The sequence below is a fragment of the Capra hircus genome, chromosome 19 (assembly GCF_001704415.2).
Source record: "Capra hircus breed San Clemente chromosome 19, ASM170441v1, whole genome shotgun sequence".
Taxonomy (NCBI): Eukaryota; Metazoa; Chordata; class Mammalia; order Artiodactyla; family Bovidae; genus Capra; species Capra hircus.
In genome coordinates this window covers 39,344,519-39,366,829 of record NC_030826.1, presented here as the reverse complement: position 1 = coordinate 39,366,829, position 22,311 = coordinate 39,344,519, and the positions used below count along the sequence as shown (strand labels likewise).

At 54.8% G+C, this 22,311-nt stretch overlaps 1 protein-coding gene across 6 annotated transcripts; it reads left to right on the top strand.

Moving 5' to 3' along the window:
- On the top strand, window positions 3,671-17,533 carry STAC2 (SH3 and cysteine rich domain 2). 6 transcript variants are annotated; one of them, XM_018064997.1, is made up of 11 exons: window positions 3,671-4,140; window positions 11,117-11,423; window positions 11,793-11,890; window positions 12,065-12,155; window positions 13,479-13,591; window positions 13,669-13,741; window positions 13,834-13,895; window positions 14,345-14,442; window positions 14,809-14,860; window positions 15,206-15,343; window positions 16,026-17,533. In XM_018064997.1, exons 1-11 carry the CDS (start codon window positions 4,051-4,053, stop codon window positions 16,128-16,130), a joined length of 1,227 nt encoding a protein of 408 aa, XP_017920486.1. In that variant the 5' UTR covers window positions 3,671-4,050; the 3' UTR covers window positions 16,131-17,533. The 6 variants fall into 6 exon arrangements, with proteins under 6 accessions (XP_017920486.1, XP_017920485.1, XP_017920488.1 ...); XM_018064996.1 differs by having other exon boundaries at window positions 14,809-14,887; XM_018064999.1 differs by having other exon boundaries at window positions 11,045-11,162; window positions 14,809-14,887.

Sequence of the window (22,311 nt, the reverse complement as noted above, 5' to 3'; positions counted from 1 at the left end):
TATGCCAGTGTCCCGAGCTCCAAGCGGTGGAGAGGCCCTCCTCCAGGCCCTGGGGACCTTGCTGTCCCAGAAGCCACAGCCAGGAAGTGTGTCAGGCACTTGCGTAAGAGCCTTCTATATTTCCATAAAATCATAATTACCGATGCCTGCCACGAGCCTTAGCTCATTAGAGTGGCATCTGCCTCTGGGGCCCATGGGGTGGGCTGTCAGGGGGATGTGAGGGAGATGGGACAAGGCCAAGCCTCTCACTGTGTTCTCTGCATTCCCAGCCCCACTGACCCTGGGCACTTTTCCTCATCCCCAGCTGGAGATGAGAACCCAGGCTTGGCCTCAACCATGACAAACTCCCCAACTTGGGAACCCCGATTCTAAAGCTGGAGGGAAAGGCCAGCCACTCATGTGCTGAGCTTGGGCTGTCCTTGACAACCCATGAGGGCAGAGGCCAAAGCAGGGAGGGGCTTGAACTGGAGGTGTTTACAGGAGAAAATTGGTCAGTCCTTATGGAATAGTGGTCAAAGAATCTCAACCCCCCAGTGGAGGGCCCTGGCATCTTTCAGGCTGATGATTCTTAATCTTGGGGGATCTTAGATTCTCTGAGGAGCAGAGGAAAGCTCTGGACTCTCCTCCAGAAAATGCTTATCCTCCAGAAGTTGATACAATTTCGAGGGGTTCATGAACTCCCTGAAACTCAACTACAAACCCAAGGTTAATAAGAATCCTTAAAATTTTTTAAAAATACAATAGTAACTATCATGTACTTTCTGGGTCCAATCATTTACTTATATTAATTTATATAATGCTCAAAAGAACACTAAGAGACAGACAATTATCCTCCGCATTTAATCCAACTCCCCGTTTCAAAATAATCTAGTCCAATTTATCCAATCTAAAGAGAAAGAAACTAAGGACCCTCCAGAGATGATGGACAGCTCTCTGCCCAAGATCACAGAGTAGGAAAAAAGGGCAGACCGTGGTGAGGACCAGGTTCTCTTACTGTGCTGGACCTTGGCCATATGCAGATTTGAAGTCATCTGTCCATCCCATCATCCCCAGGCTCCTGAGAGCCCAGCAGCTGTGTTCATTCACTCAGCTCTCCTAGCAAGAGGCCTCCTGGTAGTTCTGTTATGACTTCCGGTCTGAGAGCCCTTTTGAGAGAGTGACTGCCACTCATCCCCCTGGAATGCCTTGCCCCTTGCTCCACCCGCCCCTCATTTCTGCCCTCCAAATCTAAGATGGACATTGTGCCCCCAAGAGAAGCTAGCCCCGTTGCTCCCGCCCCAGCTCTGAGCCACTGCAGTGGGAATTGTCAGCACTGAGACAATGACTCAGACTTAGTTCATGAAAGATCGCTCTGAAACACGAAGGCTGTCAGCCAGAAAGGACATCCAGAGGTCATGGGATCCAGCCCCCTGCCTCCTCCATATTTGCTCTACCTTAGGCTTCTATTGCTGAGACCAGATGAGCCCCAGAGCCCACCGACTTCCCTGCCTTTCCTTGGTCCCCCATACCACTGATTCCCCTGAGAATTCTTTCCCACGTCTAGTCAGGGTCTCCTTCTGGGTTAGTTCTTCCATGACATAACAGGCTCCAAACAGCTGAGGAAAGTGAGGAAAGGAAGCTGTTTCTTCTCTCTGCCTCAGAAAAAGATCTAGGAAGAGACAAGTCCCCCGGAAAAAAGGAGAGAAAGAAGAAAAATGAAAACTTTCTGTGTCTGTCTTTCCTAGGCTAAGTGGTATATTGCACTATCTCATTCATCCTCTGAACAATTAGCTGGGCAGAGTCTCCATTTTGCTGATGAAGAAATCAAAGCTTTAAAAGTTACCTACCCAAGGTCGAGCGAATTAGTGACTACCCAGTTATTGGACTCGAAGGAAGCCAGAGCCTCAGTTCTTTGGGGGGAAATAGAGGTACTTTCCCAGTGGCTCTAATGGTAAAGAATCTGCCTGCAGTGCAGGAGACCCGGGTTCAATCCCTGAGTTGGGAAGATCCCCTGAAGAAGGAAATGGCAACCCACTCCAGTATTCTTGCCTGAAGAATTCCATGGACAGATTAGCCTTATGGGCTATAGTCCACGGGGTCACAAAGAGTTGGTCACAACTGGGCAACTAACACGCACAGAGGTACATACATCCCTCAGGAGGTCTCCAAACACAGAAGAAGCTTGTTTGTTCCAGCTCAAGAGTGCTAGAGATAGAGGCCTGATGATACCATCTCAGGGTGCTCCAAGCATTCTTAAGTCTGGGTTGCCTAGGGAGGGGTTGTTGGGCTGACCTGTGCTGGGCTGGCGGGAAGAGGGTGGCCCTCAGAGGCGAACAGGAGAGGCTGATCACGAATGGGCTTTTGGGGAAACTGGACTGAGGGCTGAGGTCAGGTTCTGTGGAAACTCCTTCTAGGAAAGTGAGCACTCAGAGAGTCTGCCATGTGTGGATCTGGAGGGGGAGGAGACTAAGCCCCCACAGCCACAGACCCGCCTGTCTGCCCTTGTCCTACTTCTGCCACTGGCAAATAAATCTTTCCCTAGATGCTGTAACCTGAGCAGTGCTCCAACTCCAACGTGAGCTCATCTTCAAGAGGCGAGTGAGCACGTGAATGGCTGTGTGCACGGGTGGGTAGGGAGGAGGGACACAGGGTTCAGACCCTCCTCCAGGGCTGGCATAAAGGCGGGACCCTTCTGAGTGTTACCCACTCCTCATCTCATCACCCGCAGCAGATGAGGAGGAAGGAGACTTAGACCCAGAAGTCTCTCCACCCACACCCAGAGAAGGATTCTCTCAATCTCCAACCTCCCTCCATTTTCTTGGACAGGCCCAGAGATGAAGGGCCAGAAGGGCCGGGAGGGGAGAGCAGAGAAGTTGAGGAAATGGCAGGTGAGCGACATGCCTTAGCAGAGGTAGCTTCAGATCAAGTGGACAGAAGACTCTTTGGAGGGTCCACCTCTCCCTACCCCCATCTAACTTCACTGGTGGTAGGATCTTTAGGAGGGGGAAAATCTTGGAGAGGTTTGGAGACCTCAAGTGTGGGGACTGAGGCCTCTTCTCTGCTGAAGTCCAGACAACAGGATTGGAAAGCCATGTTGTTGGCCTGCTTTCCAGGACAGGGCTGGCCTTTGACAGATGGTGTTAAGTTGTCTATTATTTGCAGAAGAAACCCCTACCGCACAGTCCAAGGATGTGTACATTTGGAGAGAAAGTCTCCAGGGCAGAGAGACATCCAGTTAATGGGGTGGAAGGATCCCTGCTCTTCACTCTCAGGAAGTCCTACCTTCATCTCATTCTCGGCTCTCCTTCTGCAAATCCAACCTATTTCTATCCTCCTCTAACCCTTCCAGACTCTAATATGATCTCCTGAACCTTCCTTCAACCTTGTCATGCTCCCCCACCCCCATTCCGGATTTTTCAGTGTGAAACTGCCCCCTCCACTTCTTTAGCCCTCCAAGCTCCTCCCCATCTTGTCGAGCCCCCCCAAGCTCCGCCCAGCTCGCCCTCCTGGCCACCGCAGCAGCCAATAGCTTAGAACCTGATTTGCATAGCGGCGCGGGGGAGCGGCAGAGGGAAGGGGGAGGGACCAGGCGACCTCCTAAATCAAAGTTGGGAGGCGAGGACTGGGCGGAGGGGCCGCCGGGTGCCCGGCTGGGGCCGGCGGGGGGAGGGGAAGGGGGAGGGGGTGGGGGGCGGGCGCAGAGGACAGCGGAGCGGGCCGGACACTGACAGCTCCATCGCTCCCTCCCTCGGTTCCTACCCGAGTCCCCACTTCCCTCCTCCCATCGCTCCGAGCAGCATCTTCTTCAGACCTCTGATCCTCACTCCTGGGGTCGTCCTGCTTCCTAGGCTCCGTATAATTGCCTCCTCTCACCCACCAACCCAGGAACTTTCTCCGCCCGCAGCCGGGAGTGGGGGTTGCTTTGCCTGGGCGGGTTTCTCCAGGGGTTCACTGGGTTGGGGGGCTGTCTCTAAGGGCTTCAGGTCCCGGAGAGACGCCTGCCACCCTTAGCCTGCTTCCAGGTGGGCTGCCGTCGGGTCTCGGCACCCTCTCTTCCCGTCTCCCCTAACCATGACCGAAATGAGCGAGAAGGAGAACGAACCGGATGACGCTGCCACCCACACCCCCCCGGGGACCGTCTCTGCCCTCCAGGAAACCAAGGTAACTCGAGAGGCGCGAGGCCTGGACCCCTGCCCTGTGCGCCCCCAGCCGGGTCATCCTCCTCCCGACTCAGTTGCCACTGTGGCCTCCGGTGTCCTGGAGTCACCGTGGAAGGGCCCGTGTGGTCCCTAACGCTCCGCGCGGCGACCCAGAGGCAGTAGGTTCGGATGAGGGACCGCAACAGCTCCCGTCACTCAAACACGACACGCCCTTGCGCGCGTGATGAGCGGAGCTCCCCCGCGACCCTCCAGGGAGGTTGTAACTCGGCTTTGTTGGAGGGAGTCGGCGCAGCGAAAGCGGAGGGAGTGTGTAGCGGTGTGTAGCGGGTGTGGGCCGGTGTACGCGCCCGAGTGTGCGCGCCAGGCGCACCTCTCCTGTATCCGCCAGGTCTCCGCCTGTAGCTCAGTCTGTCCCTCTCTCTCTGTCCGTGTCTCTCTGCCCGTGTCTCTACAACCTGTTTGTCTCTGCCTTAGTATCTCTCTGTGCGTCTCTCCCGGGTTCTCTGCGTGTTTATCTCAGAGTCTCTAGATGGCTCTCTCTGACCCGCCGCAGTCCGACATTCCCTCCTCCCAGCCCGGTTAGGCGACGTGAGCCCGCGGCCCCGGGGTGCGCAGCTTCCGAGTTCGCGCTGGGTGTTGCGGCAGCGCGGGCCATCAACGGGCGGGGACCCGCGGACTGTCGTTGCGGCTCCGGAGCAGAAAGACAGGCAGACCCACCCCCACCCTACCAGCGGGACGGGGGCTGGGTGGTAGTGGGGGCGTGGGGAGCGGGTAGAAGCAAAAAGGGAAGTCATCATAATTAATGAATGTCATAATTAACCCTAATTATGTATGATTGTTACTCCTGCGGGAGTCACAATGAATAAATTATTCCCCAATGAAGTCAGGCGCAGCTCAGACTCCTGGCGCTGAAGGGGCTGGGGGCGGGGAGGGGGACGGAGAACACAACAGGGCTCACATTCTGCAACCCCCACCTCTGCTCTATCTGCTGCCTCCCCAAGTTCTAGATGCTGACCCGCAAGAAGTTATGCGGGACGCAACCTGAGCAGGGTCCCTGGGGATGGGGAGAGAGGGGGCAGTGCTCTCTGCCCCTTCCCCAGACTTTCAGGCCAAGGTTACCCTTTCCTTTCCACCCTGGTAATTGGTTCCCACTTGGCTTCTGTTACCCAGATGAGGAGGGGGGCAGCCCAGACCAGAAATGGGTGCCATCTTGGGCTCCCCGTGGTATCACTAGTTCATCTATAGCTATTTCTCATGCCCATCCTCCTCCTAATTCTGTCTGGACTACTTCCCAGGATATGAGGTTAATTCAAGGTCAAGGTCATCCAGGGAATGACCAAGGAAAGATGAGTAAGGCCAGAGTGGATGGAGTCTGGCTGAGGCACCCCCAGGTAGGCTTCCCGTCCCTAAACTGAAGGGACCCAGTGGGTCTCCATGTCCAAGACTTCAGATTCACGCTTGACCTCCTGCTCCCTTCTGAGAACTGGAAACCTTGGGCTCTCAGGCCACAGAGTTAACTCCCCTTTAGAGAGTCAAATCTACTGGGAGAAGAATGAGGTGTTGAGGTGGGAGGATATTGCTTGGAATAACTGTGACAGTTTCTTTCAAGCAGAGGGTCCCAAGAACAGACCCCATTCTGACCTCAGTTGCCTTCTTATCACCCTGGACAGAAACATACAACCTCCCTGCTTGCTTCCCAGAGCACTGGGGGCCTCTCAGGTCCTGCCCTGTTTCCCACACCACGGCCTGGCCACTCCGCCCCTCCTTAAGGGCTTTCTGAAGGCAGGCAGGAGTGCTGGGCAGCGCTGCCTCAGCAATCTGCAAGCTCAGCTGTGTGGGGAGGGGCCTGCCAGGGCCTGGCAGGTCTGTGCCTCCTTTCTCCCAGCCCAAGGACCACCTCATTCCATCACCTCTGGATCTGAGCCATGGGGATCTGAGGAGCAGGGAAGGAAGGGAGTGTATACCTGACCTGGTCCCTCTGTACCAGGTCAATTGGATCCCTGCCCCTTTGCCCCCCCTCCCTGTACCTCGCTTATGAAGGGCTCCGTAATAACAACACGGGCTGGGCTTTGGCTTTGGGGGGAAGGCACTCAGGAGAGCAGAGGTGGGCAGAGAGAATTCAGAACCTTTGCCAGCCTCCTTCCATCCCCCCATCTCAACTTGTCCAAGGAAGCTTCTGTCTTCAGACTGTGGGGGTGGAGGGGAAGGAAGGGAGAGGGTTGGTTGCTGCCCACCCAGCTCAGTTTGAGGCAGGTACAACAGAGGAGGCTGGCGCCTGTTAGGCTGTGAAGCCAACATTCCAGACTTATTTATCAGTGTTTGGGGGTCCTTGGGAATTTCTTGCAGCCCAAATTCAGCCTCCTGCTCACTCTAAGGCTGGTGTTACTCCTAAACCTAAGGTACTCAGTGAGCTTCCTAGTGTCAGCATTGCCCTCTCTGGGTCCCCATCCCATCCTACTTCATGGGGTCTGCCATCACCCCTCTGCCATTCTTGGGAAAACTTTGTCATGCCAGCTCTGCCATCTGAGTCAGCTTGTGTCACATCTGCCAGTTGCCTGATACCTTTTCAGGAGCTGGTGGGAACTGAGGGAAGAAAGGACCATCCAGAATGTGGAGAGCTGGGGAGGAGGCAGGCAGGCCAGGTCCTGCCTCCGAGGGGACTCAGAATGACAGGCCTGGTGGTCCAGGCTCCAAGCCAGACAAGCTCCTGGTGCTTTGGCGGTGATTGGGTGGGAGGTGGGGAGGAAATGGGATGCAGATGTGCCCGTTTGCCAGGGTATATGGCAACTTCTCCCGTCAGGGAATGGGCCCTGGGACAGTAGGGGCACCAAAAAGATAGTGGTGGGGAGGTCTTCCCTGGAAACTAAAAGTCCCAGGAGTGGAAATACCTGGCCAGGCTAAGCCCAGATGGGTTTGGGTGGCCAAGGCTGATGTCTCTGGAGTGGGCAGGCATTAAGCCATTTGGCAGAGATGCCTGCACCTGCCCTCCAGCCATAGCCTTTGACATCCGCCAGCCACCCCAGGTGTTATTCCTTCCTGCCTCTCTACCCTCCTGGGATCTGGGGCAGAGTCGGGACTGCCCCAGTGCTGGGGAACAGTCTGTTCCAGAGGCCTCTGGTCCCCTGCAGCGGTGGCTTCTGGCACTAAGGCCAGGCAGGGACCAGGAAAGGGCACAGACTGGACAGAAGGGAGGCTTGAAACCTCATCCTGTGAGGATTACTTTGGAAGTAATGGCCTCAGAAGGGGGGAACATGATTGATGTCTTCAAATATTTGAAGAACTGATGTGCGGAAGCGGGAGTAGCCCTTTCTGGAGCCAAGGGAGGAACAAGGGCTGATAGGCAGGGAGGCAGGTTTCAGCTCTATATAGGGAAGCACTTTCCAGCGATTGCAGCTGCCCAAAGATGGAATGACTGTCCCAAGAGAGGGTGTTCTTGCCATCACAAGAGATGACCAACAGAGTCAGACGGCAATTCCAAGGGGCTGTGGCCAGAGTGGTGCAGGTGGGCACTGCTCCAGGTGGCCACTCTTTCTAAGCTTACATCTCATGACAAGCCTGTGGCACAACTGAGGGGCAGAGGTGAGGGCCAAGGCAGAGGGCGCCTTACTCCTTGGGCTCAGTAGCCAAAGCCACTAGTTCAAGTCCCAGCTCTGCTCCTTAGCAGCTGAGGACGCATGATGAGTGAGTAATTTAACCCCTCAGTTCCTTATCCTGAAAAGTGGGACAATAATTGTCACTACCTCAGAGGATGGTGGAAGGTTAATGAGATGCTGCATATCCATTCCAGGACTCTGATAATAACCACCTCTCGTTACGTTTATAAACTTAGTTGTTTTGTTTTTTAATATTCATTTATTTTGGCTGCACTGGGTCTCCATTTTAGTTGCATCATTCAAACTCCTAGTTGCGGCATGTGGGATCTAGTTCCCCAACCAGGGATGGAGCCTGGGCCCCCTCCCTTAGCCACTGGACCACTACGGAAGTCCCCCATATGTTTAGGTTTTTGCTTTGGGGTTTTCAGGTTCTTGCTTTCTGTCTTGCTTAGAAAGCACTTAACACTGACTCCTTCCTCTTGGGGGTAGGGAAACTGAGGCTCAGAGAGAGGAAGTGAAGTGACTTGCCTTCAGCAGCAGGTTTCATTTTGCCCCCTACCCTCAGCTCGTCCTCCCAGAGGCCTGCTGTGCTCAGTGCTTACAGCCCCTGGGCAGAGCAGCGGCTGGTTCACCAGCCTCCAGGCCTGTCACAGCCTCCAGAGCCACGTTTGGCCCATAGAACACATTTGTGTTCTAATTAATTGTCCCTCTGGGCCTCCACCTCTGCCCCAGCACCCTGGCATCTGGGGCCTGGGGCCCTGCTTCTCAGAGACACACAAAGAAGCCCACAGTGCTGGCCAGGAAACTGGATTTGGAAGGAGGTGGGCAACTCAACATGCCAGTCACCCCAGGGCTCTGTCTGGCCTTTCAGCTGGCACACCAGGACCCGCCTCGTGCCCAAACATTTCCCCCTCTGCTTCCCCTTTGTCCTGTGGCCTGCTGGCCTCCCCAGGGCTAGAGGGGTCTCCACTTCCATCCTCTTGGCATGGCTGCCAAGCTGGCAGCCATGGCACACAGGTTGCCTGGTATCCCAGCTCGGAACCTGGGCCAAGTCTCCCTGCCCTATGTCCCCTCCCCCCATCTTTTTTTTTTTTTTTTTTAATCATTGGTGAAAAGAAGTGGGCAGGAGAAAGGGCTCTGAACAGGAGGTGAGTGGGACAAGGGTCTGGGTAGGGTGGTCCAGATTTCATTCCAGGCAGAATAAGGGTGTGTTTGGGTGAGCAGTAGAAATAGCTCTTTGTCATTGTTATTCCGACACTAAATCGTGTCTGACTCTTTGCGACCCCATGAACTGCAGCACACCAGGCTTCCTTGTCTTTCACCAATTCCAGGAGCTTGCTCAAACTCATATCCATTGAGTCAGTGATGCCATCCAACCATCTCATCCTCTGTGGCCCCCTTCTTCTCCTGCCCTCAATCTTTCCCAGCATCAGGGTCTTTTTCCATGAGTCAGCTCTTCACATCAGGTGGCCAATGTGCTCCGGCCTCATGCAGAATCCACCCTATGCTCCAGAACATGCACTCTGTTTAGGGTTCAAGCCACTTGCTCATCATTTATTCCACAAACATGGAATGAGCATCTTCTATGTGCTGAAGCCCATTATGGGGATTTGAAACAACTTTCCCTGCTCTCCAGGGGCTCACAACCTCCTGGAGGAGTGAGAAGTAAATGACAAAACATAAACCTGATCGGAGCTCTTTACTAAAAGGAATCCCTACAGAAGAGATAGCTCCCCCGAGGAAGAATAGTCACAGGAAACCCTGGAGGATAGAAAGCGAGACATAATTGGATAAGTCAGAGAAGAGGACAAGCATGTCAAACGCTCAGAGGCATAAAATACAGATGAGTTCAAGTCATTATGTCTGAAGTCAGGTGGAAGGCATGGGGTGGAAGGGTGGGTTTGGCCAAGTAGTAGTGCCCTGGCAGGCACAAAGGCCTTGACTGAGTCCTGAGGAGCCATGAATGGTTTTTGCATCGTCAGGGGTCACCTTCCTGCTGCATGGAGAACAGGTGGGGATGGGCCAGGTGGAGGCAAAGAGTTATAGCCTTGAACAGACTGAGGGTGCCAGAGCCTGAACTAGGGCAGGGCTCTGGGGGTGCTGAGAGGTTGCAAGGGATGGGCTGGAGAGGTGTTTCAGGGGGAGAATCAACACTGAGGAAGAGGGTCCAGAGCGACCACTCCCCTCTTCCTGTGCAAGAACTGAGGACCTGGCATGTTTTGTTTGGCCCCCAAAGTATTATTTTGTTAATTCAAGTAAATGGCACACCCATTCAACGAAATTCCTGTGTGGCCATAGAAAAAGAATGCTGAAACTCTTTGTGTACTGGTATGGAATGATTTCCAAGATTTACTGTTAAGTGAAAAAAAGCAAGGTACAGGAGAAATAGTATACTACCATTTCTGCAAAGAAAAAAAGGGAATAAAATCTCTTGAATTTGTTTCTATTCAATTTCACATAAGAGTCTCAATTTCTTAACTGACTTTTTTTTTTTTTTGGCCACGAGGCATGGGGGATTTTCCCAAGACCATCCCTCAACCCCCTCATCACCCCCAACCCCCACTCCCCACTGTGGAAACACAGTCTTTTTTTTTTTTTTTAATATTTATTTGGCTGCACCAGGTTGTAACTGTGGCATGTGGGATCTTTGATCCTTATTGCAGCAGACAGACTCTTTTAATTGTGGAATGCTGGATATAGTTCCCTGACCAGGGATCGAACCTGGTCCCCCTGCATTTGGAAGTTAGGTATCTCAGCCACTGGACCACCAGGAAGCTCCCTGGAAACGCAGTCTTAACCATTGAACCACAAGGGAAGTCCCTCTTAACTGACTTTAAATCTCATAAGTTCATTAAGCGGATTAATTTTTTTAATTAAAAAATCACATTTATATGGAACTTCCCTAGTGATCCAGTGGTTAAAACTGTATGCTCCAATGCAAGGGGCACAGGTTCGATCCCTGATGAGGAAACTAAGATTACACATGCAGTATAAAATAAAATTACCAAAAAAAAAAAATTACATTTATTAAAAAAGTCTAGATTTTTTTTTAAAAATTGGGAACCCTAGCAATGCTGAGCTGCTCATATAGACTAGCCTCAGCTGGTAGAGGAGACCAGCAGCTACTTGCTGGCCATACAGTTTGCCACAGTCCCCACCACTCCTAATTATGCCTGTCCAGTCAGAACTCCTTTGCTAGAGGAGTTTCCCTGCCTGGCTCTTGTGGGCACCTGGGGTGGTGACCTACCTTCAGGAACTTGGCAGCCTCTCTCTCAGAAGAAGCTTTGTATCACCTCTGGCTCTCACCTTCAGGCTGCTGCTGGCCAAGGAGAGACCCCCGGGAGCCAGCTCCCTCCAGGCTCACCATCCCTCTTCCTCTCTCAGCTCCAGCGGTTCAAGCGCTCTCTTTCTCTCAAGACCATCCTCCGAAGTAAGAGCGTTGAGAACTTCTTATTTCGCTCCGGCTCTGAGCTTAAGTGCCCCACCGAGGTGCTGCTGACGCCCCCGACCCCGCTGCCCCCTCCTACCCCACCACCAGCCTCCGCAGACCGGGGCCTGCCCATCCCCACCCCATCCCCCTGCCCAGTCCCACGCCCCTTGGCGCCACTCAAACCAGTGAGGCTGCACAGCTTCCAGGAACACGTCTTCAAGCGAGCCAACCCCTGTGAGCTGTGCCACCAGCTCATTGTGGGTAGGTGCTTGGGTGGCAACAGAAGGAGCCAGGGTGGGTGTGGGGAGTGGGCCCATGCAACGGACTGCCTGATGTCGAGGCTCCAACTATTCATGGTCCCCAGACCTAACTTTGCCCCTCCACGTGGGCGGACACATAGCACCCTTGAGGGTGGGTGGGGTCTCAGGATTTACTAACAACTCAGGCTTCAGAGTCAGCTCCACCCTGACTGTATCGGGGTCAGCGCTCAGAGCTTGGCCCCAGGCTGTCATGAGGAAGCCCAATCCCTTGCTCCCCCCACGCCCTAACCTACCTCCTTTGCTCCTTCCCCATGGATGTAGCCCATCTTGACTACCCTCTGTCACTGACCACCCGTCCCGTTCTTCCCAGGAAATTCCAAGCAGGGTTTGCGGTGTAAGACATGCAAAGTCAGCGTCCACCTCTGGTGCTCCGAGGAGATCTCCCACCAGCAATGCCCAGGCAAGACGGTGAGTGGGGACCACCTGGAGATGGCTGACTCATGCTCCCAGGCTTGGCTTCTGGGGCTCTGAGTGCCGCTCAGGGCTGATTCCTCAGGTCGAGGGGTGCTTGGGCTTGGGGAAGGCCAGGCTCTCGGAGGCCGTGACCTCTCCATACCCTCTCTCTGCCTGCTTTGGCCACAGTCCTCCTCCTTCCGCCGCAACTTCAGCTCCCCACTCCTGGTACATGAGTCTCCACCAGCCTGCGCCGTGAGCAAGGAGTCCCCACCCACTGGTGAGTGTCCAGCATTGCCCCTCATCCCTGCAGTGTGAGGAGAGACCCACACACTCCTCAGATGGGCTTTGAGTTACGCTGGCACTGCCTGTTCTTGGCACTGCTACCACTCCCTTTTAATTTTTTTAGATTTCTCTTCATCTTCCCCTCCCCCTAATTCTTTGGATGTTCCTGTGCTGAATGTAGAGTTGATTCATCCGTTCATCCATCCATCCATCCATCCTTCAACAAAAGCTTTATAGAGCACCTGCTAAGCGCCAGGCACTGTGCTAGACACAGAAATGCAGTCTTAGAGAAGGTGGCGCTCATGGTCTAGTAAGGGAGCTAGACACGCAATAGTCACACAAGTCATCAGTTAGCCATTTGGTGAATGCCTGAAACCGAAGGATAGGAAACAAAGGGAGGATAAAAAGGCATCCACCTCATCTGCAGAGACAAAGAGGGCATCCAGGAGACCTGAAGGGAATAGGGAATTAACCTGAGGATCTGGGGAAGACCAGTGTGGACAGAAGGCAGGCCGGAAGCAGAAAGGGGCAGAAAAAGGACAATGAGGCTGGGAGTGAGAAGGTGAGATAGAACTCTGGGTGCGGGGCCTTAGGGTCCCTTTTAAGAGTGTTCTTGAACTTTATTCTTTTTTTTTTTTTAAGTTTAATTTATTGAAGTATAGTTGATTTACAACATTGTGTTAATTTCTGCTTTACAGAAAAGCGATTCAGTTATATACATTCTTTATATACATTCTTTTTCATATTCTTTCACATTATGTTTTATCACAAGATATTGAATATAGTTCCCTGTGCTATTCAGTAGGACCTTGTTGTTTATCTGTTCTCTATATAACAGTTGGTATCTGCTAATCCCAAACTCCCAGTGCATCCCTCCCCTACCCCTCCTCAGTAACCACAAGTCTTTGGATTTTATTCTAAGGTCAATTTTTGTGTTTTTACAAGAGCATTCTGGCTACTATGTGGATTGGAGGGGCTGGAGAGAAGCAGGGAGACCATGGGGAAGCTAGGATGGTTGCCAGTTTGGTAACTTGGATCAGGCTGGCAGTCGTGGAGATGGAGAGAAGTGAGCAGATGCTAGACTTGTTTGGGAGGCAGGACGAGGTGATGGAGTGAACATGGGCAGTGCAGAGGGCGAGGGGTCGAGGAGGCTTCAGGCTTGTGCCTGGGTACCATGGGAGGACATGGAGTTCTCACTGCAATCAGGGAGACCTGGGAGGGGCAGGTGAGGGGCATGCAGAATTCACTTTACAGCTGGCTGAGCAGGGCAGCCAGCAGGGTGGCCAGGTGCCCGGCCTTGATGGTGACTTCTCGGCAGGGGCCAGCGGGAAGGTAGACCCTGTGTACGAGACCCTGCGCTATGGCACCTCCCTGGCCCTGATGAACCGCTCCAGCTTCAGCAGCACCTCTGAGTCCCCCACAAGGAGCCTGGTATGGGAAACACCAAAGGGAGGGGGCAGGGGTCCCAGAGGGTCGGGGGCTGAGCCCTCCCCTGTCTCTGTCCCCAGAGCGAGCGGGATGAGCTGACCGAGGATGGGGAGGGCAGCATCCGCAGCTCAGAGGAGGGCCCTGGCGACAGCGGTGAGTGGGGCTGGGGAGCAGGGGCAGGAGCGGAGCACAGTGGGGGCCACCACCTGCAGCCTCACACTCTGGCCCCACCCTGGCATCTGTAGTATTCACAGCCCCAGCCGAGAGCGAAGGGTCAGGACCAGAGGAGAAGAGCCCAGGACAACAGGTGAGGTTGGGGTGGCACTGAGCCTTGGCCGGCCAGGTGGAAAGGGGACATCCTTCTCCTTGTCACTGATCCCTAGGTGGGTGAGAGCATGCTGAATAGGAGTCTCGCTGTGCCATCATGTATCCTCAGTCTACAGGGATGGGCAATGCTAGGGTCAGTAGGCATGGGAGGGAGGGGTGTTACCCCTCCCAACGCTGACCCATGCCTGTTGAGCCCACTCCTACTCCCAAGGGTGGGCAGTTCCAGTGCAGCAGGCAGAGGAGGTGCCCCCTTCCCATCCCTGGCCCAGTCCCTCAGGGGTGTATGGGCACAGCAGACAGGAGACTCTGACCTCTCTCTGTCACTGTCCCATATCCTAGCCCCCGGGTAGGCAAGATCAGGGGAAGGGGAGAGTGGGTGGAGTAATAAAGGTGTCCTTCCCCCAGCCATGACACTGAGCTTCTTCGCAGCCCCCCAGGCCTGCCCTCCGGAAAGATGTGGGGCCCATGTACTCCTACGTGGCACTCTATAAGTTCCTGCCCCAGGAAAAGAATGACCTGGCTCTGCAGTGAGTCCCCCAGCTGCCCTGCCTCTCTCCCACCCCCACCCCGATCCTGGGGGCTGCCTGCCTCCAACCTCAGGGCCCTGCACTCCCAGACCTTGCAACATGAGTGTGAGGGGGACCTTCAGGAGCCTCCGCCTGGCATGCTGGAGGCTACTGAGCCCCCAAATGAGACAGAGGGGCCAGAGTCCAAGAGGCTTGGTACTGATGCCAGGCCTCTGTCCTAGATAGTGCCTGTGTACCTATGGTCACACAGAGGCCATCGAGTGCCCTTGCAGGGGACCTGGGGGTCTAGGACTGTTGGGATGCAGGGCGGGCAGGTCCCTCCTGCCCCACATGCCACCCCCTCCCCCCCGCACTCTCTTGTCCCAGGCCTGGAGACCGGATCATGCTGGTGGATGACTCTAATGAGGACTGGTGGAAGGTGATGTGCCAGGGTGGGGAGCAGAGGGTGAGCGGTGGTAAGCACCCGACTAGCCCAGACCCATGGAGGGCACTTTCCCTAACACCCACCCCTCTTCCTCCACGACCTAGCCAGGCCTAGGCTCACCCTCAGGTCTTGCCTTTACTTCTCCCCTCCGTGCCCCAGTCTTGGCCCTCTGCCTACCTACCTTGTGCCCTTCCCAACCCAGAAGCTCCCCAACTAAGGGCTCAAACACAAAGAACCCAGGATCTACAGGATGATGGCATTGGCTCTGAGTGGATATTAGGTCTAGAGAAAGCAGTTGGGGCTGGGGCAGCACAGCGCTCACTGCCAGCCTCATTCCAGGGCAAGATCGGCGACCGGGTTGGCTTCTTCCCAGCTAATTTTGTGCAGCGGGTGAGACCAGGCGAGAACGTTTGGCGCTGCTGCCAACCCTTCTCCGGGAACAAGGAACAAGGCTACATGAGCCTCAAGGAGAACCAGGTGAGGACCTGGGCCCTGCATGGCTGGAGAGGCTGGCGTAGGAGGGAGATAAGTGGCAGGAACATGGGCGAGCACCCTGGAGGAGGAGGAGGCTTGGAGCCTGGGGGCAGGAGGGAGGGCAGATTAGAAGCAATGGGACAGGGGACTTCCCTGGTGACCCAGTGGTTAGGATTCCAGGGTTTCACTACCATGGGCTAGGTTCAATCCCTGGTCAGGGAACTGAGATTCTCACTAAGAAAAGAGAGAAGCAGCAGCAGTGGGACTGCTGGGAACCGGGCCTGGTGGCCAACACAGGCATGGGCTCAGTTATGTTAGTTAGAGACAGCTGGGGGAAGAGCATTGGTGTAGGAGTCCAGAGGCTTAGGTCTGAACGTTATTGTCAACCACGAGCAAGTCCTTTCCCCACTGTTACCTCCTCTGGGAAACGGGGAGTTTGTCAGGGGCATTAGACCAGCTGATCTCAAAGGTCAGCCCCGAAGTGCTGCTCCGTGTCTGCTGTCCGCTTGGTTCTTGCTGCTGTGCCCTGGATTCTCATGGGATCTGCTCCCATCACCCCGGCTCCAGCCACATCTGATGCTGGTCCCATCATCCCTTGGGATAGGCCCCATGGGAGGCATCAGCAGGACTCGGGGCCAGGGAGGCAGGCAGTGCCAGGCCTCAGCGTTGTGTCTCTCCCTCTCAGATCTGTGTGGGTGTGGGCAGGGGCAAAGATGCTGACGGCTTCATCCGCGTCAGCAGTGGCAAGAAGCGGGGCCTGGTTCCAGCCGATGCCCTGACTGAGATCTGAGAGAAGCCAAGAGAACCCAGAAGCCGCCTCTGCCCGTGCCCAGCCCTCCTAGCTTCTGGCCCCTCAGGGGGTTCCCTCTGCTCCTCTCCCAGGGGCCATTCACCATGGCATGGGAGCTTTCTGTACTGAGAAAGGTGTTATTTCTGGGGTCCTGGGGTGCCCTGAAGAGGTTGCAGCTCTGAGACTTGGGGGTGGGGAGGAGGAGAAAGTGGGAGGCAATGGCAAAACTCCAGGTGGGTCCCCCCAGTCCAGTTGCCATGCAGAGTCCACAGCCCTGAGAGGAAGTTCCTGAGGAACATCTGGGCTGCCTCTTCCAGAGAGCCTACCCCTGCCCACCACACCTTTGCATGCCTGACACCCCTCTCCTCACAGAGCCTCTGCTTGGGCCCTTGTATGTGTGACCCTGCAGCTGTCACTTTGGGAGTGGGGCCCTCCTGGGTCCCTCAGCCCCAGCTCTGGGTGGGGAGGGAGCTCAGGGCTGTGGGAGGACCCTGATCTTATCACCTCTGTCACTCCATCAACTCTCAGGAAAGTTCTGTGGCTCTCTCTCCTGTTACTTGAAACTTGGGTGGACAGAGGAGGGGAGGGCTGAGGTCTGGGGAGAGTGTGGCAAATCAGAGGCTGTCCCCTCCAGTAGGACAGTCACCACAGAGCAACCTCACTCTACCCTTGTTCACTGGGAGAGGACACATCCAAGAGCGGCCTGCACACAGAAACCCACCGGCCCACCTGATCAAAACAATCCCCATTTCACTGTCAGGACTCGGAACGCTCAGTTCCTGTCCCAGGCCTTGCCAGGCCTGCCCCAGGAACCCCACCCTCAGGACTGACCCTGCAATAGCCCTCCCTTACCCCCTCACTCGGGGCTTTGTTGGGGACAGGGCTGCCGTTGCAGGGGGCCCTTTTTCTGGCTGCATCTGGTCCCTTTTCCAGGACACAGCCCTGGGAGGAAGCAGGAGTGGGAGACAGACAATGAATTCTGTTTGACCACCAGAAAGGGAAGGGGGTAGGCATGCTGGGGGAAGGGGTGTGTGGGGACACGCAAAGAGGACCCCTCCCTTGCAGGCTGGTTTTCTCTGGTGCCAACCTCCCTTTCCTCCCCAAGCTCTGAGCCTCCTCTTGTGCCCTTGATCGTGCCAGCCAATGCCACCCCCATCCTGGGCACAGTCACACCCTCCCATGTGGTGGGAGGGGCACACGCTCCTACCCACTGGCCCCTGCCCCACCTCTCCCTCGCAGAGGGGAAGGAACTCAAGCCACACTGCCCTGTTTGCTGCCATGAGGCCCCCCGCCAGCAATATCCCAGGGGCGGGCCCAATGCCCACTGTACACGAGGCTGCATGAGGAGTCTGCTGGGGCACTGCTGAGCCCCCAGACTCCTAATTAAATGTTTCTTGTCCCAACCTGGCTGTTCTATGTATCTATCAGCTTGGGTCAGAGGAAGGGAAGGGGTGGGCGGGGCCTGGGGGTGTGGTGGGTGTGGACCAAAATAGAAGAGAGTCTGAAGGTGGAGAATGCGTTCATCTCTGAGAGGAGGGATACAGGGGCTGGGCTGGCCCTGACAGTGAGGGTCCCCACGCCTCCTCACTCCAGATCTGAGGAAATGGAGGAGGAGGTTTGGGGGACGCTGGAGGGAGAGAGAGTGGGGCTGCGGTCGTTTTCTAGATCGATGTGGACCTGCATCGCGCAGCGGGCGGGCATGCACCTCCGCGTTTCTGCCCACCCAGAGGTGCTTCCGGAGACCAGCCGAACCCAGGGTCTGGCGGCCTCAATATCCACCCGAGATCAGCCTCGCCCCCGCAGCCCCCTAAGCCCGAGGCAGATACGTTGGCGGACCGTGCGGCCCTGAGATGACTCAATCACGCCCATCATTGGGAGCCTGGCACAAGGGGGCCCCAGTGGCGCCCCTCCCGCCGCAGTGCCCGCCGCCCACCTGCTCGGCAGAGCCGCCTTTCCCCTCCGGCACGCCGGGCCGCGTCATCGCCCAGGCGAGCACGTCCTGGGCTATTTATAGACAGAGGGGCGCGCGCGGAGGGAGGGAGAGGCGGGCTGCGGAGGTGCCAGGGCAACGGCGTGCCGCCAGAATGCAGAACGGGTGGGGGGCCTGTTCCTCCGGATAGGCACCCATCCAGTTCTGCCCTCCAGACCCCCACCCCCAAATCAAGATGGGCCAGGTGAGACCAGTCCCTGGGTCCCCAACCATGCTTGCTTTGGTCCCTTTCATCCAGGAATGATGGGGGTGGGGAGGCAGCAGAGGAGCAGGAGGAAGGTGACTCCCCTTCCTAGGACCCTTGATGGTGGGATTGGATAAAAGGGTCACAGACCCAGTGGAAAGGCTTATAAAGAGGGGAACTCACACAAATAGACACCTACTGTGTCTGGGAAACTGTGCCAGGACTTACTTTATCCTCTTAAGGACCCAGTGAGGAAAGTGGTGGTGTCCCCTTTTCACAGATGATGGGACTGACTTCTAGAGACATTAGGTGGCTTGCCCATGGTCAAACAGATTATCCAGCCCAAACTTGTCCCTTTTTTACACGGAGCAGCTGAGGCACAGAGCAGACTCATTACTTGCCCAAGGTCACCCAGCAAATTAATATCTCTTGCTTCCCAGTTCAACTCTTCCCCAACTTGACCCTGGGTTCCTCAGGGCCTTAAACCAGTATGATGGAAACAGAGACCCCTGGAGATGCTGGAGGGGCTCCAGGGGTCAAGACTTCACCCCCTGGAGACAGTCAGAGACTTTCAGCCAAACCTTCTGAACACTCGCTTGTGTCCGTACCAGCCGGCAGCTGGCCTGGACCCCCGCCTCCCGCCAGCTCATTTGCCGCACTGCTGAACACAGCAGCTTTCTCGGGTGGCTGAACCACCCTACAGCAGGCTCACAGCCTGGGGGCTGGGAACAGCTGGTGCCCCCACTGTAGCCGCAGCGCTCCTCTGTGGCCACTCTGGGGGTGGCAGGAGTAGCAACACCATTGGCCTGGGGTGGAGGATGTTCAGCAACCTCCTGGTGGTGCCCACCCACCATTTGGCTGTTGTCTGTGCCCTCTGTCCCCCCACCTCAGCCGGAGCTTAACCTGGGCACCCTGAGGGATTAAGGTTATCTAGGTTTAGGGGAGATGCAAAAAGGGGGGAAGTCTGGGGGCCAGAGACATGAGGCCTAAAAGGGCAGAAAGATGGAAACCAGAGATGGAGGCAGGGAGATGCAGACAGAGTAAGGCCCTCCCATCTTACTAGCCCTGCTGCCTTTGGAGCCTTCAGCCTTCCCCCCGCCCCCACCTCTTTAACACCCCCTTCCCAGTGCTTAGGATGTCGGGGGCACCTGCTCAAGAGTGCGAGGAAGACAGCGCATACCTCCAGCCTCCTCTCTCCCTGTGCTTTGGGGAGCCAGCCCAGGTGGTTCATCTTTCCACCTCAGAGCGAGCACCAGGGACCTCAGCCTTTCTCCAGGCACAGCAGCTGTGCTTGTACCTGTCAGGTGCAGCCCACTCTGAGTCACCCTCCCCCTCACCCATGCACATCTGAAGGAATCAAAGGTGGGTGCTGGTGTTCAAGCCAAGCTTGGATTCTGGGGGCCCTTCCAGGCTTCAGTTTCCTTCTCCAGAAATGGACTTGCTTAGGGAGTCTTTACTTGGGGCCATGAACCCCTTTAAAGGATATGCAAAATTATATGATGGGACCAGTTGCAAGCTCTTGAGAGAATGGACATGTCTTTTTCTCTTGGCTGTGTTGGGTATTTGTTGCTGCGCGCGGGTTTTCTCTAGTTGTGGTGTGTGGGTTTCATTGCAGTGGCTTCTCTTGCTGCGGAGCACAGTCCCTAGCATGCGAAGGCTTCAGTAGTTGCGGCGTGTGGGCTCAGTAATTGCAGCTCATGGACTTCTTTGTTCCACAGCATGAAGAATCTTCCAGAACCAGGGATCGAACCTGTGTCCCTTGCATTGGCAGGTAGATTCTTAACCACTGGACCATGACTAAAGTCCTGAATGGACATGTCATTTCATTAGAAGTTCTCAAGGCTCCAGGACTGGAAGAGATCCAGTGATTACTTTAGGGGATCTGTCTGCTGAGGGGGCCCTCCAAGGCACTGCCTAGAAAGGGGTTAGAGGCCGGTGGTGGAAAGAAGTAACCTTAGCCCTGGAGTGAGCTTCAGAAAGAAGTGATTAAATGCAAGCCTTCCCAAGAGATAGGCTCCTACAACCTAATTCGTCCCTCCCCCTCCCTTCAGCCCCTCACCAAAGTAAGGCAGTTTCCTATATCTTCAGTGACCTGTGGTCTGGCTTGCCTTGTGGCTCAGATAGTAAAGAATCTGCCTGCAGTGCGGAAGACCTGGGATCATTCCCTAGGTTGGGAACACTCTGGAGAAGGAAATTGCAAGCCACTCCAGTATTCTTGCCTGGAGAATCCCATGGACAGGAGCCTGGCAGGCTACAGTCCATGGGGTTGCAAAGAGTCAGACACGACTGTAGGACTACCACTTAACTTCGTTTCGGTGACCTGTGAGGGAATAGCACCATCTCCTGGTCCATGATGGCAACCCTTTTCTGTGCGGGCGACTCAGGAGCCCCAGTGAAGGTTCTTAATGTCCTTCCTGTCATCTCTTTCTTGCCTGGAGAAGGCGGAGGTGGGTCGCCTTCATGCCCTTCCTCCTCTGGTCCAGGCATGGGAAGGCGTTTCATGCTCCAGGCAGCTTGGGGATAGCCCTTCCTCCAGGCCACAGCTTCCCCATTTGGAATGACAGGCTTACAGCAGGTCCTATGGACACACTATGCACAGGCTGGTATGGTGGGAACCCCAAATCAGTGTTCTCTCAGCCCAGGTTCTGATGCACACGGGTGGTGGTCGAGGTTGTTATGACTATTGTGTCTGCGCCTCCCTGCCTTGGGTTACCCATCTCCCTATCTGTCCAGACTGGACAAGGAGACTACAGGCAGAGATGGGGACAGGTCTGCTGCCCTCAAGATCACTTTAGCCCTGCCTTTTCCACACCAAATGGAGATTATTACACACCCTGAAGACCCCTTCCTGGCCTTCTCATTATTCCAAAAGAATTCCTCCTGAAGACAGGTGGAAGGCAGGGAAGTAACCAGGAGGGGCACCAGTCATAGCTGTTCCCCTTTCCTTCCCACGTCTCACCGGGGCTGACACTTCTGTATTTAATTGGTTGACTGATCCCTTCCACCTGGACACCAGTCCCTCAAACTGTTACCCACTTAAGATATTCAAGTCAGCTCTTCCAGGCATCCTCCACTGTGACTGGATCCTTCTGACCATCAAAGACATCTCTTGCCGTCTTCCAAAGCTTGAGGCCTGGGAACCAAGCCAGGTTATTCATCTCAAATTCATTCTCCCCATCCCTAATGATACAACACTAATTCAGGCTGAACAGGTGACTCCCAACACGTGGCTTAACCTCCTCATCTGAAAATGGAGAAGCAAATACACTATTTTATAATGTTACGGAATCAGTGCAAGTCAATGTAAATGCCTCAGTATTTTGGCTCATAGAGCACATACTTTATTGAAGAATTTATTGGTTATTACTACCATATAACAGGGAAAATAAAACCTACTTCTCATTTGCAGAGTATAAAGTTAACCCAGAATAGCTTTGACAAGTGTGCGTATGTGCCTTTGTTCCAACTCTTGCCAAGAAAGTCTTTTTTGGACCTTTTGATGGGCTTCCCTCGTGGCTCAGCTGGTAAAGAATCCACCTGCAATGCAGGAGACCTGGGTTTGATCCCTGGGTTGGGAAGATCCCCTGAGCAGGGACAGGCTACCCCTCCAGTATTCTGGCCTGAAGAATTCCATGGACTGTATAGTCCATGGGGTTGCAAAGAGTTGGACACGACTGAGCAACTTTCACTTTGATGGTTATAAAGCAAAAAACAAAAACAGGAAACAGTACTGATAAGGACAGGAAAGAAAAAAAGGTTTAGAAATTTAAAATAGGGATGCTCAAGATTATGGCTTCAGTTCTATCTCAGTAAGTCTGTCTAAAGAGCTCAGGCAGCAGCCAGCGGTTCAGGTTCAGATCATACCTTCTGGACCAGTGGTGGTTCAATCCCCACTGTCCTGGGGTTCCAAGGCAGCAGACTGCAACTTTGAACCTCAGTGCAGTTGAGGAGCACAAGCATACTATTTTCTGTTGCTTTTAATTAATGTGACAACTCACAACTGAATA